Source organism: Centrocercus urophasianus, unplaced genomic scaffold (assembly GCF_019232065.1).
Source record: "Centrocercus urophasianus isolate 14NV4802_14NV808 unplaced genomic scaffold, USGS_Curo_1.0 seq_520, whole genome shotgun sequence".
Taxonomy (NCBI): Eukaryota; Metazoa; Chordata; class Aves; order Galliformes; family Phasianidae; genus Centrocercus; species Centrocercus urophasianus.
Window position 1 is genome coordinate 40,540 of NW_024885112.1, and position 14,221 is coordinate 54,760.

The 14,221-nt window shown below is 47.7% G+C and overlaps 1 protein-coding gene across 1 annotated transcript in view; it reads right to left on the reverse strand.

The window, feature by feature from the left end:
• The window catches only part of SCN8A (sodium voltage-gated channel alpha subunit 8), a 48,546-nt gene extending 34,332 nt beyond the window's left edge, over positions 1-14,214 (reverse strand). Inside the window, exons 1-2 of the mRNA XM_042835432.1 lie at positions 14,155-14,214; positions 5,350-5,679 (exon numbers count right to left, since the gene is read on the reverse strand). Coding sequence (XP_042691366.1) covers positions 5,350-5,625 — 276 coding nt within the window. The 5' untranslated portion in view covers positions 5,626-5,679; positions 14,155-14,214. The remainder of the gene's footprint in view (positions 1-5,349; positions 5,680-14,154) is intronic.
• Positions 14,215-14,221: the final 7 nt, after the last annotated feature.

A 14,221-nucleotide genomic window follows, 5' to 3' on the forward strand; every position in this document is an offset into this window, starting at 1 on the left:
CCGCGGATGTGAGCCCTGCCAAGACTCAGCGCTCAGAGCTGGAAGAGCAAGCCAGGCTCAACGGGAAGCAGACGCAAGCAGCTCCGTGCTGAGGGTCACACACGTTTGCAAAAGCCATTTCACGAGGAACGAGCCAGAAATTTGGCACAGCCTGTTGGTAACACAAGCTGTCCAGGGATCAGCGACTGCCCACCGCACATGAACTCCACATTCTGTTTGCCAGCTTGGTCCCTCTCCTGTTGCATGACCTTCCATGAGGCCATTCTGTGTTTTCTCTTCCATGCCCTGGCCAATTTTCTCTCTTTACGCTGCTCATTGGACTTATTGCTTAGAGAGCTCACCAAAACTGGGCCTTTCAGTAGCCTGGTGCATTCCAGTCTGCTCATCGATTCCGGTGCTTCCAAGATCTCCCAGGTGTATCCTATAAAATCCTGGGTAAATCTCCACTTGGCCTTCTAAATAGAACGATGGGCACAAAAGCCAAAACGCATTTGGCAATTTAAAATCTTGTCTTCGTTCTTCTGTATGCTGCTGACATATTAAAAGTCAATTTCAAAATGGCTGCACGCTCTTAAAACGTTCTCTGGTTTGGGTCCAAGAACATCCTTAAGCTCTTTTAAGATCTGCTGAGGCAAAGCATAAAACTCAAGAGAAAGGCGATGCCTGGAAAAAGGCATTTTGAAGCCTTCTTTTAAGAGACAAAGCCTGGCTGAACTTCCAAACGTCTCTGCTTGATGTTAAAGAGTTGTAAAAAGATTCTGCCCAATTCAGCTTTCTTAACATGGGCTGGAAATCCCATTGGTTGGACGTCCAACTGGTGGGACACAATGGTTATAAATGCAATTGTTGGATGTCCAACTGGTTGGACACATTGGTTTTCACACTGGTTCTAAAAAGATTAAAACGTTTCTTGTATAGAAGAAGTAATATCACAAAAGTCAAGTTGTCTCTGAAATTATTTGCAAAATAGTGCCTGAAAGAAGCTATGCTGAAGAGTATGATGGAAGGGATCGAGCGATGGCAAAAAGAACTCCAGATATACAAAGATTTAGACTAATCCTGCTTCATGCTGGTTTTACATTAAGCACTTCTGTAATGGCTGAACAGTGAGGAGGAGTGGGCAGAAGGCTGAAGAAGGAAACAGCTTTATGAACAGCACATGAACATATGGAACCACATTCCTGCAGTGGTAACATGACGACTGCCTTCCTCCCAACGCGAAGCAGAAGAGAGCAGAGACGTTCTGAAAGCAATCTGAGCAAGTCCCTCTAACACAGCTATTTCCAAGATGGATTTACAGGGAACTCCAGCACCCTGAATGTTGGAAGAATATTTTATATATACGTATATATGCACACAGAATTGAATAATATTTTATATTCATATTTAAGTCTGCTTTTGGCTCATCAAGTTGTACTTTCTGATACAGAAAACATTCTTCCATCCCTACGAAAACGACGAAAAATTATTTGTAGAGTAGGGGAAAAGAATTGTCTGCCACATTCCGCTCATTTTAACCTCTTGTTTGCAGCCCAGTATAGGAAAAATACATCACATCTTATTGACATTTATCAAATAAAACATTTCCAAAAAAGATGCATTTAAGAAAACGAGCAGCGCTCAACATGCAACATCTAGAGATATTGAAATTTAAGAGCACTACAGTCTGTCTACGTAACAAAACTCATTCCACCTCAGAAGCAGAAGGGATGCTGCTGCCTTCCACCCATCGCAGCTGAGATTCTCTCACCTCCCATTCCTGCTCCTTTTAAGCCTACTGGAGAGATGGAGCGGAGAAAAAACACCGCTAGGCACCAAGTCCTGGAAAAGGCTCTTGGAAATGAAATCAAAAGCCTGATTTTTGAGGTGGCCCCAACCTTTCACTTCTTCCTTCTGTTCCTTCCTTGAGATGCTCACGAAGCTCAGTAACGGCATCCCTTCATGGGGCCATAGAGAAGTCCTAAGTGGAGGCTCTTGAAGCACACGCTACACAAATGCCTCTCCCACGCTGCCTGCTCTCATCCCTGTCATTTTCCCAGTTCCACACCCTCAAGGTGACATTCTGGGCTGGAGGGCCTGTTTCCAAACGATGCATGTGACTTGATGAAGTTGCAAGTCACTCCATTGGCACGTACCTGCGAGCAGGATCCTCAGGTGTCCATCTGCAAGATATAGGTGACCTCTGGCAATCCCACTCTAGTGGGAAAACAGTTTTCTACAAACCCAAGGTTGATTTTTCCACTGAAGCCAACTCAATCGCTTGCAGAATATGTAGGACCTTCTACTGCCTCCTAAATTGAACAACCGCCGAAGCATCTGAACCCTTCACCTTGCTCTGCAGCAAGCAGGAAAGAGATTCACCAAGCAAAATGGATGGAAGTTACTGAAGGAGAGAGGCCACAGTCTGGCCAAAGCCACATTCCGTGGAAAGGAAGAGGCAGGAAATTGTTTAGAAGGAACGACAGCCAACCTTTAAACTGAAGAGAAAGAAAGAGAGGCCTAAAAAAAAAAGGGAAAATATGGAAAATGAGAAATAAGTTCGCAGAAATAAGAGGACGGCGACCTTAACTCTTGCACAAGCAAGCACTGAAGAATGTTCAGCTCTGTGATACACACTGAACTGGGGAATCTCCCATTTCTCCCCATTCTGCCCCGTGGCTCAAGAGCACAAGAAAGACGATGCAATTAAGTGACAATTTCTTCTTCCCACTGCGGGAGATCACAGATTCTTTTACAAATATCTTCCATCCAAGGGCATCCAAACCCCAAGACTTGCTAGGGCAGAAGCGTTTGAACTGAGCTGGCAATAGGAAAATGCACAAATTCCATCTCGGCTCTTCATGGCAATCAGCTGGTTTGCTTTCACTGCCATGGATGCTCACATTGGTGTGTTCTCTGAATGTCGTTTGTACATTTAAACAAGGAAGTTCATGTGAGTTTTTACTTTTTAACTGAAATTTTTCATGGGCAAGTCATGCTTCTGCCATGTGCTTCACACCAGGAATTGGAAGGTGATCATTATTTGGCAAAACAAGGGCCCACGGAAGAATTTCTCTCTGGTAGTTACAGGAAGACAAAAAGGAGCTACTTTAGCTCCATAAATGGGTACCTGTGAGCAAATGGATTTTTCTGATCCTTCCAGGAGTCATTGCTCCCACTATGCAAAGAAAAGAAACTGAGCAGAGGAAAACAAAGCAGCTCAGACAAAAACACTGGGAAGTTCAGCTTGCCAGCTAAAATGCAGCTTCGGTTTCTTTAGCTAAACCAAGATCACCGTGTCCTACTGCAAGGAAAAGCAAACAGCTGACTTGTTCCTATGCATGCTGTACATCTTGCTTTAAAAGAAAAGACCTATGATGCAAACTTTCTGGCAAATGCTAGAGAGGAGGAGAAAAAAAAAAAAATCTCTTGGAAAACTTCCCATGATTCAGGCAGATTCACAATTCCTGATGATTCAGAGAAGGGCCTTTTTTAATGGCCCTAAAAAATTCCTTGTGGGAAGTCACTGACTATTTGAAGCAGCAAAGAAGGAACACGTACCTAAGTTCTTGCCATCCTGAAGCGGATGCAAAAGCAAGAAAGCCAGCAAAATGTTAATCTGGTGTTTGCGGGGCGAGCGAGGCTCTTTTTTACAGAGCAGCAAGGAGGAGGTGGGTTGCTCCATCCTCCAGAACCTTCCCTCCATCTGCAGCGGCTCCGCGGCGAGCAGAAACCTGGTGAGCATCTCTATGCAGAAAGGCACGGCTCTTCTGGAGGCACGGCAGATGCCTCTGGAATTGGGGATGTGCCTCAGTTTTCCTAAAACTGGGAGATTTATCAAGAGCGCTGCGTTTGGAGGCAAATCTGACGACCAAGAAAGCACGCGGGCCAACGGTGCTCAACCCATCGCCTATTTCTGGTGGAACCAAAGACAACCAAGCCTTTGCCCAGTGCTCCAGGTGCTGCTTACTGCCCACTGAGCAATGCTTTCTGTTCCTAGCTAGAAGGAACACTGCCTGATCCTCCAACACACACCTACAAACCATTCCTTGTTGGATTCGCAGTGACATTTCCCAGTTCCCAACGTGGCGGGGTGCAAGTGGCCAGCCACAGCCGGGGATCCTGGGAACCGAGTGTTTCACAGCCTGCCCACACCAGAGCCAGGCAACAACAGATTTGTTTAATAATGAGAAAATATTTGCTTAATAAAGAGAAAATATTTCTGAGGGATAGCATAAGCTTCCTTCGCACCAACAGCACCCGTTGTCAATACATCTCCTCAACTCAAACATCCATCTCAACACCAATATAATTCATTTTCCACTTACACACACCATCCTACTTTGGTGCCTGTTCTTTTAGCACCGCTAACAAAACAAATGAGCACTGGAGTGCAAACCTAGAGGAGAATTAATTATTCTAAACTTCAGCGGCCAAATTCAGTCGACTTCATGCAATCGTTGCCCTGTGAGCCGCAGGATCACCTTCGAGTGTGTCAAGAAGTGACTGCTCCAACACAAAGTCATGACATATTTTGCTACCCTGGCCAGCTTACTGATTTTATGACAGCCACATTATCCAAGTTTTGCACGACCACAAAGCTGTCTCACATACAGCTGTCCTGCACGCCGTCTTTCTTTCTCTGTATTATCCCAGCTTATTCAAAGTAAATCTCTATCAAAGAAAGCAATGCAATTAAAGAGCAGAGAAGAAGCTCAGTTTTAAGTCGCCCAACCTTTACTCTTCCTTCACCAGGAAATTCCCCCCTCCGTTTCCAGCAGCGTTTGCTTACTCACCACTTCCCTCAATGACACCACTTCACCTCTTAATTTCAGCACCATCAAATGTCTCCTGCCATATCACCTTAATTCCACAATTAAAAAAATAAAAAAAATTCTGAGAATGAAAGCAATTTAAACAAGTTATCTCACTTTTTTTTTTTTTTTTTCCTTTTTTGGTCACAATTTGTTATACCACTGTTTCGTTATGACCAACTTCAAAACGATTTCTGCACTTGAAACGTTTACCATTCCCCCTCAGTTATAATTCTTCTCATTGCCCTCATGGTTAAAACTGGCACATTAGCACAACTTTGTCTATTTTTAGTTTCCAGACCTTGTTCTGCTGTTTCTATCCAAGCAGGTGCTTACAGACTGATCATCTCTATCTTAGCTGGATGCAGTCAGTGCTCCAAAGGTGCATGAAGCACAAGAGAAATACTGTTAACATTCAAGAAAAGAAAAGGACAGATAACAATAACAAAAAAGCCCCATCCAAAGACTCCATTCTTTGTCTTCTCTTTAAACCATACCCAAACCTGCAACCTCCTACGAGAAAGGCGGTTTAGAGACTTCTTTCTTGCAGACTCACTTTCTGGGTCATATAATAAGGGTCAAAGTCCTCCAGTGGTACAGCAACCAGGCCTTTAGGGATGTCCCCATAGATGAAAGGCAAATTCTTCCCCGCCTCAAGGTCACTGTTTGGTTTTGGTTTGCTGTCTTCATCGTCGTCGCGATGGCTGCTGTCTTGCTTTGGACGCTTCTTCTTTTTTTCTTCTGCAATGCGTTTCTCAATGTTAGCCAGAGACTCCGGAGTGAAAGGTTTAAAACTATCAGGGCCTGGTGGTGCGAGCAGCCGTGCTGCCATCTTTTCATCCTGCAGCAGCTTCTTTAGTGATGTTGCAGCCCGGACAGGTCAGCTCTGCATGGGACAAAGAGCACAGGCAGAACAGTCAGCAGTGGCAAAAACAGGACGACAAACAGCAAGGACCCAAAAGTCTGCAGGTGCTCAGCAAGCACCACTGGGTTTCCATCCCCACGCAACCTACAGGGAGCTCTCAGGGCTGGGGCCATTGCTCTCTACTCATTACTAGCCAATGCTCTCTAGCAAACAGATTATTAGACACAAAATCCAACTCGGCTCTGTTCCAGGGTCAGCATGAGGTGCTCCATCACGTTGGAAGGGGCCAGGCGTTACCACCTTCCTGCTAACAAGGCCTTCAGCAAAGCACTCCTCCCAGCACACCCAGAGGAACCGCTTGGGGTCAGGCTTCTCTGAGAGCCCGGCAGCCAAGAGGCACAGAACTGAGGCTCTTTCAACCAGAACTACAACTCCAGGGCTTTGACTAAAATGGCCCTTCCTGCCCCATCCCACGTTATCACAGACTAGGAGAGGTTTTCTGGAAGATTTCCTTCCTGAAGTTATTGGGGTTGATGAGCCGGGGAGCTCTCGTTATGCAGCTTCAGGACCTTGGGCAGCACTCGTATTGAATTAATATTCATAAAACAGAAAATCTATTTTACATAGCTATTTGCATACAACTTTTCAGGTTTTCTGTGAATTTCAGGCCTAAGAATGAAATTAACTTAAAGGCTTTCACCAAGTACAATATTAATTGCTGAAAACTAAGCTTCCATACTACGTGGGTTAAATACAGAGTCCTCTTTCAGATGCAACACAAGTGAGCTCTTCTCCATGGCACAGAGCACAAGGAGAAGGGAAGGCAGCAGCTGAGGATGGGCTCACAGAGCTTCCAGCCTGTAAAACAGCACGGACATTGCACAGGGCTTCACAGTGTCCCTACTGAGAGCACCTTGCTTTCTCCTCCTGCGAGAGAAAAGCTGCTGGGCTGAATCCAGCCCACCTACAAACCCTCTGCAGCTCTGCACCTTTTGCCAAGCTTTTGCTGGAGACCCAGCAAGGAGAACACATTGCAATTCTGACGGTGCTCCCACTTCGGGCTCTTCACACAACAGGAAGAGGCCAAGAGAGCTGAGGAATCACTGAGAGCCTGCACTGATGCAACACACTGCAGTGCTGCAGGAACACCGGGCTGCTGCCTTCGGGGAGGAACCCACATGCAAAGCAGCTGAGGGCTGTAGAGCAGCAACAAAACACCAGCACATGGCACAGAAAGAGCCCAAACACTGCGTGGGATTAGGGCCCCTAACAAAGGAGAAAAGACCACCAGTAACACGGCCTTTTATTCTAACACACTGCATCAAAACATGCATCAAAGCTCCCGCACCTCTGGTAGAAAAACGACTTTCAAATTCCACGAAAACTGCACTATAGAACGGAACCATTAAAATTCAGCTATTTCTGCACAAAGTTGGCCACCAGTGGCCTCTTCATGCCTTGGTTTGAAAGAACATTCTGAATTAAAGGGGGAATGCAGAGAGCGCTAACATGGAGCCATGCTCCCGTCCCTGTGGATGGGCTGGGACACATTGCCCAGCTTCAGCAATGGGCACACGTACCCCAAAACCGAGACTCACAGCTTGCTGGGAACCTCAACAGACTTCACAAATCAACACAGCTCTGAAATGTTAAAGTTCTCTCTGTTAAAACACCTGGAGATCCCACCCAACCTCTAATAAAGCACCTGGGGTTTCCCCAATAACTGGAACCACCACTGCAAAGGTGTGACTGCAGGTTATTCCTTGCAACGGCTTCACTCCAGCCATGACAATGGCATTGGCACATTTTTCGTACGCTGCATGCCAACCTAAAGCTGCCCCACGTGAGCAGAATTTCAACAAGCAGCATTTCCAACCGGAGCTTATTTGTAGATCCAAAAAAGTGAAGTGCAGATCTTACTCCTCATGGAAACACACAGTGCAGCTGGGGCTGGGATTCTTCTCGTTTAAATTTGACCAGACATTTGTGGAGTAAATGCAATAAAAGCAAGGCAAGAAGAAGGAAGAAATGCCAGCATCTTGGTTGTGTTAAGCATCACAAAACGCCCCACTGATATTAAGGAAAAAAATTAATTTATTCTATTCTCGCAGCATTTGCATGCATTTAATTACCAAATTTCCCACATACTGTGAAACTATACAGCAGCATTGGGGATGTGGTCTAATTGAATGGCACAGATAAATATGCAAGGCCTGAATTTAGAAACCAAAGTAGCTCAGGGACACAGGAGCATAAAAAATTGGGGAGAAAAAAAAAAAAGGCACAAATGAATGCCTGATCTGTATGTGCAATGACACAACCAGTGAATGGAAGCAAGCAAATAATATGATAATACGATAAGTGATCATTTGAAGTTAAAAACAACAACAAAAAAACCTGGTATACCAAAGCAGACTCCTCCTATAGGATGAGAATGACAGTAAAGGTCTCTCACTCCTCGAGTCCCTCAGTATTTGACATGGAAAACTCTCCTTCCCGTAAGGCAAACCCCAAAGTCTCTCAGACCCGACGTTGCTTCGCATCTTGGCCAAAAACATCACAACTCTCCCCACCCCTGGGGCACTGCTGCAAATCCTTCCTGTCCTCGGAAGGCGTTCTGCCCATTAATAAATCACGAGACGCTCCGATGTTCTTTGGATAAACTCGGCTACAGGTTCGCTTTGTGCTATTTGTGCTCCTTCTGCCTGGCTGCAGTCTCTTCTGCTCTGCTTGCCTTTGTGGCTTTGTCGTTGGGATTTGTTCCTGGATATCGCTACACGCCAGCAATTCAGCATTCCCATTCCTTGGGAAGTTCTGCCTACCCCGATTTCATTTGTTTCCCCAGGAAATCAGCCCATGCTAAGAGAACGGACGAAACTGGGATGTAAACTGAAAGGACGGGAATGAAACGCTCGTTCAGTTCCTTAAACCAGACCCAAAGACCCATTTTCGGAGTTGATGGCATCGTGTTTTATAGCCTCACAACGACGAGTCAGGCTCTGCAGCTCCCACAGCCAACATCTGACCCTCATCTTTACTCAGCGCACAGCGACAGAACCGCCAGGATCCTTCAGGGACTCGATGTTGTTACAAAAATCACACAGATCAATACATTGAAATGCCTCTAGCTACGCATTCCCACCACATTTTCCACGCTCACCATCATATACTCAAACTACACAGCCGTGCCACCAGCTCAGCAGAGTTTGTTTTGGCAAAACACATTCTTCCCATCGATTCTTCAACGTCCAACAGGAGAAGCACTTGGAACACCCAACCCATGGGAAGCTGTGACACACAGATGAGTGCTGCACTGAGCGCTGGGTGGCTGCTTTGGGAACGGAATCACATCATCACGCACCCCAAAATTCGCCCCGTGCGCCTGGAGCTCAGTGCTCAGAACAGCACGTGCTTCACAGACCAAAGATTTTACACCAGCAAAGAAAACGCCGCACTGTGGTGCCCAATTACCAAGAAGACAATTATTTCTTATAAATGTTCCCAGCAGTCCGTTTACTGGTACATTATGAAATACTCTAATAAATTATTCAAGCTAATTGTCAAAAGAAATTAAAAAAACACTTTTGAGGCAGTATCTTCGCTTTAATACATTTCTTCACTTATTAATTTGCAAGATTCAGTCATTTGCAGTCCGACTTCCATCCCCCCAGAGAGCAAGTCCTTCCACAGGAGGTTTTATGTAACCCACATAGACGCACGTGGATTGGAACTGAACACGCAGTGCTGGGGCAGGAAGGAAAGCACCGTGCTGATGCAAAGCCCTCTGAAATTCTTCTGCACGAGGGCCTAAAAAGCCCCAAACCAAACCATGGATGCACGAGAAAAACGCGTGGCTGCAAACAGCCTTCCAAGGGACTCGCAGATCTCTTCCATCTGCAGTGGATTCCGAGAGCCTGGAGCAGGCCAATTTTATCAATGAAAGGCAGCACAACCGGCTGCGATGCGGGAGGAAGCCTCTCCCTTGGAAAGGCATCATGTGATGCTTGATGCTGTAAGGTGGAAGGAAGAAAGGAATGCTTTCACTATCGAGCTGCATTTATCGCCGTGCTGCCGGTGGCTCTCCCCACCCTATGTTGAACGTTGCAGGGGTTTCCCATGTGCTCGATTCCAAGCCGTGCTCAAGGAGGACTCCAGACAGAGCAGGAGAGAGGTGATGCTCTTGGAACAGCGGCTGAACCGAAGCTGAATGCACACATCTAAAGGTCAAAAAGGAACGGAAACACAGGGAGGGGAGAGGAGTGCAGCACCAAACGCTACAGAAAAAAATGTCTGAAGAAATGCTGGTCCTAGCATTTACAGAAGCACTACTGAAAAAACAGATCGAGTACTGCGGGCTTTTCGGTGCCTATCAGGAGGGTTATGACTCCTTTACTGTCTCCTAGTGAGTTACAAGAACTAAAAATAGCAGAACCAGTTCCCTCTGTTAGACGTTACTCAAAGCTGACTTGCATTTATCACCAACCTCACTGAGGAATCCGGGGATCAGGGCAAGCTACGCCAGCTCACACACAGCATTTTTGGCTTCCCCTTTCCAAAGCCCAACATCTGAAGAGAGAATCGTTCAAAATAGCCATGGTGTAATTGTGAAGACTCAGCTGCTCAGAAGAGCAAAATCTGATTCCTCTCACAATCCTTCCAGCCTATAAGTGACCCATAAAACAGAAAGGCAGAAAGGCAACTTGTTTTTTTACAACAATTTTGGAGGAATCCACTTAGAGCTGCGGAGAGCTCGAAGAGCACAATTAAAAACAGTGCAAACACGGGAGGAAGGAGAATAAACAAACCCTCATCCAGTCCTCCGCCCTTACACAACATAGATCACAAAATTTCCACGGTGTTCTGGAATACAACCCATGCAGGCCTGGCAGTTCCTCATGTCTTCACCTTTCCTTATTATCACTTGCTACAGCCATCAGCTGTTCCTGGCTCTGACAACACGGCCATCCCGCTAGGAAAACAACACAAAGTTCACCTCCTGCTACGGCCAGCACGTCATCGGCACAGCGCATGTGCTGCTCAGCCTTACGGCTCGACAGCCTTTCCCATCCAGGTGAATTTCTGTCACGCTGAAGGGCCCATGCATCACACAGGCTGCACTTAAATCACTAAAGCTGCGACTGTCCACTCTGCACTGAACGAGAACAACGGGGCGTAAGCGGAGAGCCCAAGGAATGGATTTTCTGACCATTCTTTGGTGCAACTGCCATCAGAGACAACCTAACACTTTTTTTTTTCTGCAGCACATTCATCTTTCTATGATCAGCTGGACCGAGATCACCAGCACAGTCCAAGCAAGCGATGAAGCAGATCATTTAGTCACTGAACCACATGGGATGCAAACCAGTCACCAAACGAGGACGAGCTCTCTACCAGCAACATGAGCCACGCCATGCAATTTCCTCTCTGTGGTTTCTGAAATTATTTTTCCCATGCTTGTTCTCAATGCTGAAGCTTCTGTTCTGTTATTTTACCTCATCATCTTTAATCCAAACCATTTCTCCAAGCGCAACGATGAATTATCGATCTCTGTGCATTTGTTTATTTCAATGACAGCTGCAGCCGCTTCAGTTGGAAGGCGATCAATAGTGAATGGAAATCCTGTGACCACATGAACACTGCATGCCCCAGGAGTCACATATGGCTGCTGAAGCCAACTGCTTCTCGAGTCATTGAAAAATACTCAGAATCAACAAAGATATCAGGCCATATCTGTTCATTTTAATGCAAATGCATGCTAACCAAACCAATCAAACAAACCCACAAGTGAATATTAACATAACAACCAAAAGAGGAAAGGGGACACCATATTTCAGATAGTTGAGCTACTTCACTTTCATTCAATACTGATGTTGTTTCTATTTTATTTCATCTCCTTTTAACTGCATATAAGAAAACACGCTCATGCTCAATTTCTTGTGACACGCAATCACTCTTCCTTCTTTTGTTTAGTGTATAACTAGTGTTACAACTCTGTTCACAAAATAGTCACATAATTAGTATTGCTCACTGGAGCAAGTTACATTATCTGTACCGTGATCTGGATATAAGCTGTACATATGAGCTTATATAACCAGTTAAATTATTTGTAACAGATGCAGGCCCTACCACTCAGCATGAATGACACTGTAGAAGCGTTGTAATGGAAGAAAGGATCAAGTAGCCCTTCATTGCCAATCATTTTATGTAAACATCACACAAGCTAAGTTTGTGGACTATCTAAACACACAGCTGGTGGAAACCACACCTAGCTGAGCTCTGACAGGCCTCACGTTTTGCTTGTATGGATAACTGCCTTTACAAAGTGCTCCTATGAGTGCTCCTATAGCAACTTGCCTATTACTCCAAAATACATCATCATAGAACCACAGAACGTCCCAAGTTGGACCCACAGGGATCACCAAGTCTAACTCCTGGCTCCGTGCAGGACCACTCAAAAATCTAAGCCCGATGTTTGAGGGCGCAGTCCAAACTCTCCCTGACCTCTGGCAGTGTGGGGCCGTGCCCACCACCCTCTGGCAAAGAACCTTCTCTGACACCCATCCGGACCTTCCCCTGCCACAGCTCCATGCCATTCACCGCTCTCGTGTCACTTCCTACCGGAGGACGTTTACACACCCTTAGCAGCCTCAGGAACTTTACATAAGTACGGCCGCGACAGCCAGCGGTCGTTCCCCCGGCTCTGCCCCGCCGCGCCGGACGCCGGGCCGGGAGCCGCGCCCGCAGCCGAGCCCATCGCCGGGAGCTGTCCGTCCAGCACCACGACGGGACGGGCAGCGGACCCCGGCGGGCGCCGTCCTGCACATCGCCCCTCCTGGATCTCGATCTCTTTTCAGACGAGCATCCGTCATGTGGCACGGATAAATAAGCAGTCCTACGCAAGAATACCGGCGGTCTCCCTCCCTCCAAAGCAGTACTGAAACGGACTGTCAGCCAGCAACAGCAAGAAAACAATTGATGGAACGCTTCCTCCCTTTTTGCTGCTAAAGATACAAGTAGGAGGGGGCAATCAGGCTCATAGAACACCCTCGCTCCTACTAATTTAATCCTTCCCAGTGTGAAATGAGGACATACAGGTCATGGGTTCTCGCTGGGGGTGGAATGTTGCAGCGTTACAAAGACCAGATTACACACCAACACACAGCAGAAATACAACCAGCACTCCTTGATGAGACCCCACCTGTGAAACTCCTGAACAATCGCATGCCAATCACCTGCAACACAGCACACACGGAAAGCAAGCAGTGGGTTAACCTATCACAGCTGGGATCTCTCCAAAATTAAGCCCTGGCCCCTTACAGCCCCTCCGTGTCTCCCTTGGCACATATTCCCCTTCCATCAGACTTTTAGGCTTCACCTCAGATCATCTGCAGCCATGGAACATCCCTTCCAGCTTCCCCACCCCCACATCAGCTGGGCAGAATTTGCACCAGAAAAAGAAGGGGGTGGGGAGGGGAAGAAGACACCCAGATTTTTCATAGAAAAAAGCTTGAGAATGTGCAGTTTGCTTTCATTGGGAAGGAAAAATAAGTCTGCCCCAAATCTGTATGGTGGAAGAAAGTAAGAGCACGAAGCACAACGCCAACATTTAGGTCAGGCTGGAAGCTCAAAGCCACTCCATGCATCTCCCCACAAAACTCCATCCTCCAACTTCTCCCCCTCCCCTGGCAGCGGGAGCCTCGGGATGCTGAACAAGAAGAGAACAGGGAGGGTGGAGGAGGGATGTACAGCTCTGCAGCTAGGGCTGAGGGGGAAGGGATCCTGAGAACAACTCCAATTATCCTCAGTCTCTCCCTCCCTACAATGCAGACAAAGAGCACGGCCCAGAATTTGGGGCCTGGGAGAAGGGCCCCAAACCAAGGGATGGAGGAGGGAGGCCATAAGGGGGTTCCCACCGCTCCGGGCTGAGGCTGCCCCCTCCCAAAGGCCGGGGGGGGGGGGGGGGGGGGGAGGGCAGTGGCGGTCCCCCCTCCCCGTAGGGCAGAGCTGGGAGAGGATGGGGCAGAGGCTGTCCTGGGGTAGGGGAAAGCTCCGGGCGCGGTGCTGGGTGGGCACGGCAAGGATCGGGGCACCCCGCACTCCCCCCCGCTGCCAACCGGCACCCGCGGGGGCACAGCGACGGCTGCAGCGGGGAACCCCCCGCCCCTCGGGCGCTTCCCCCATACGAACAGCGAGAGATGGAGGGAGAGGGACGGGGAGGGGGCGACCCGCAGGACCCCCCCTCCTGAGGGATTGCCCCACAAGCAAGCGGGGGGAGCAGCTAGGAAATCGCTCTGCGGCAAAGCCCCCACCCAGCATGCGTGCGTGTGTTGGGGGGAGGGGGACCGGCAGGTAGAGAGCGTGCTGGCGGCGGGGCACCGAGAGGTACGAAATCATAATCATTAACAAAAAATAAAAAATAAAATAAAATAAAACACAGGCGATGCTCTCCGCACCCCCCACCCCCCCCACCTCCCCCCGCCCCGGGCTGTCACTTACTGCGGCCGCCGCGCTAGCACGTCTCCCGCAAGGCGTTGCTGGACTGCGGAGGTGGGGGAGCTGCAGG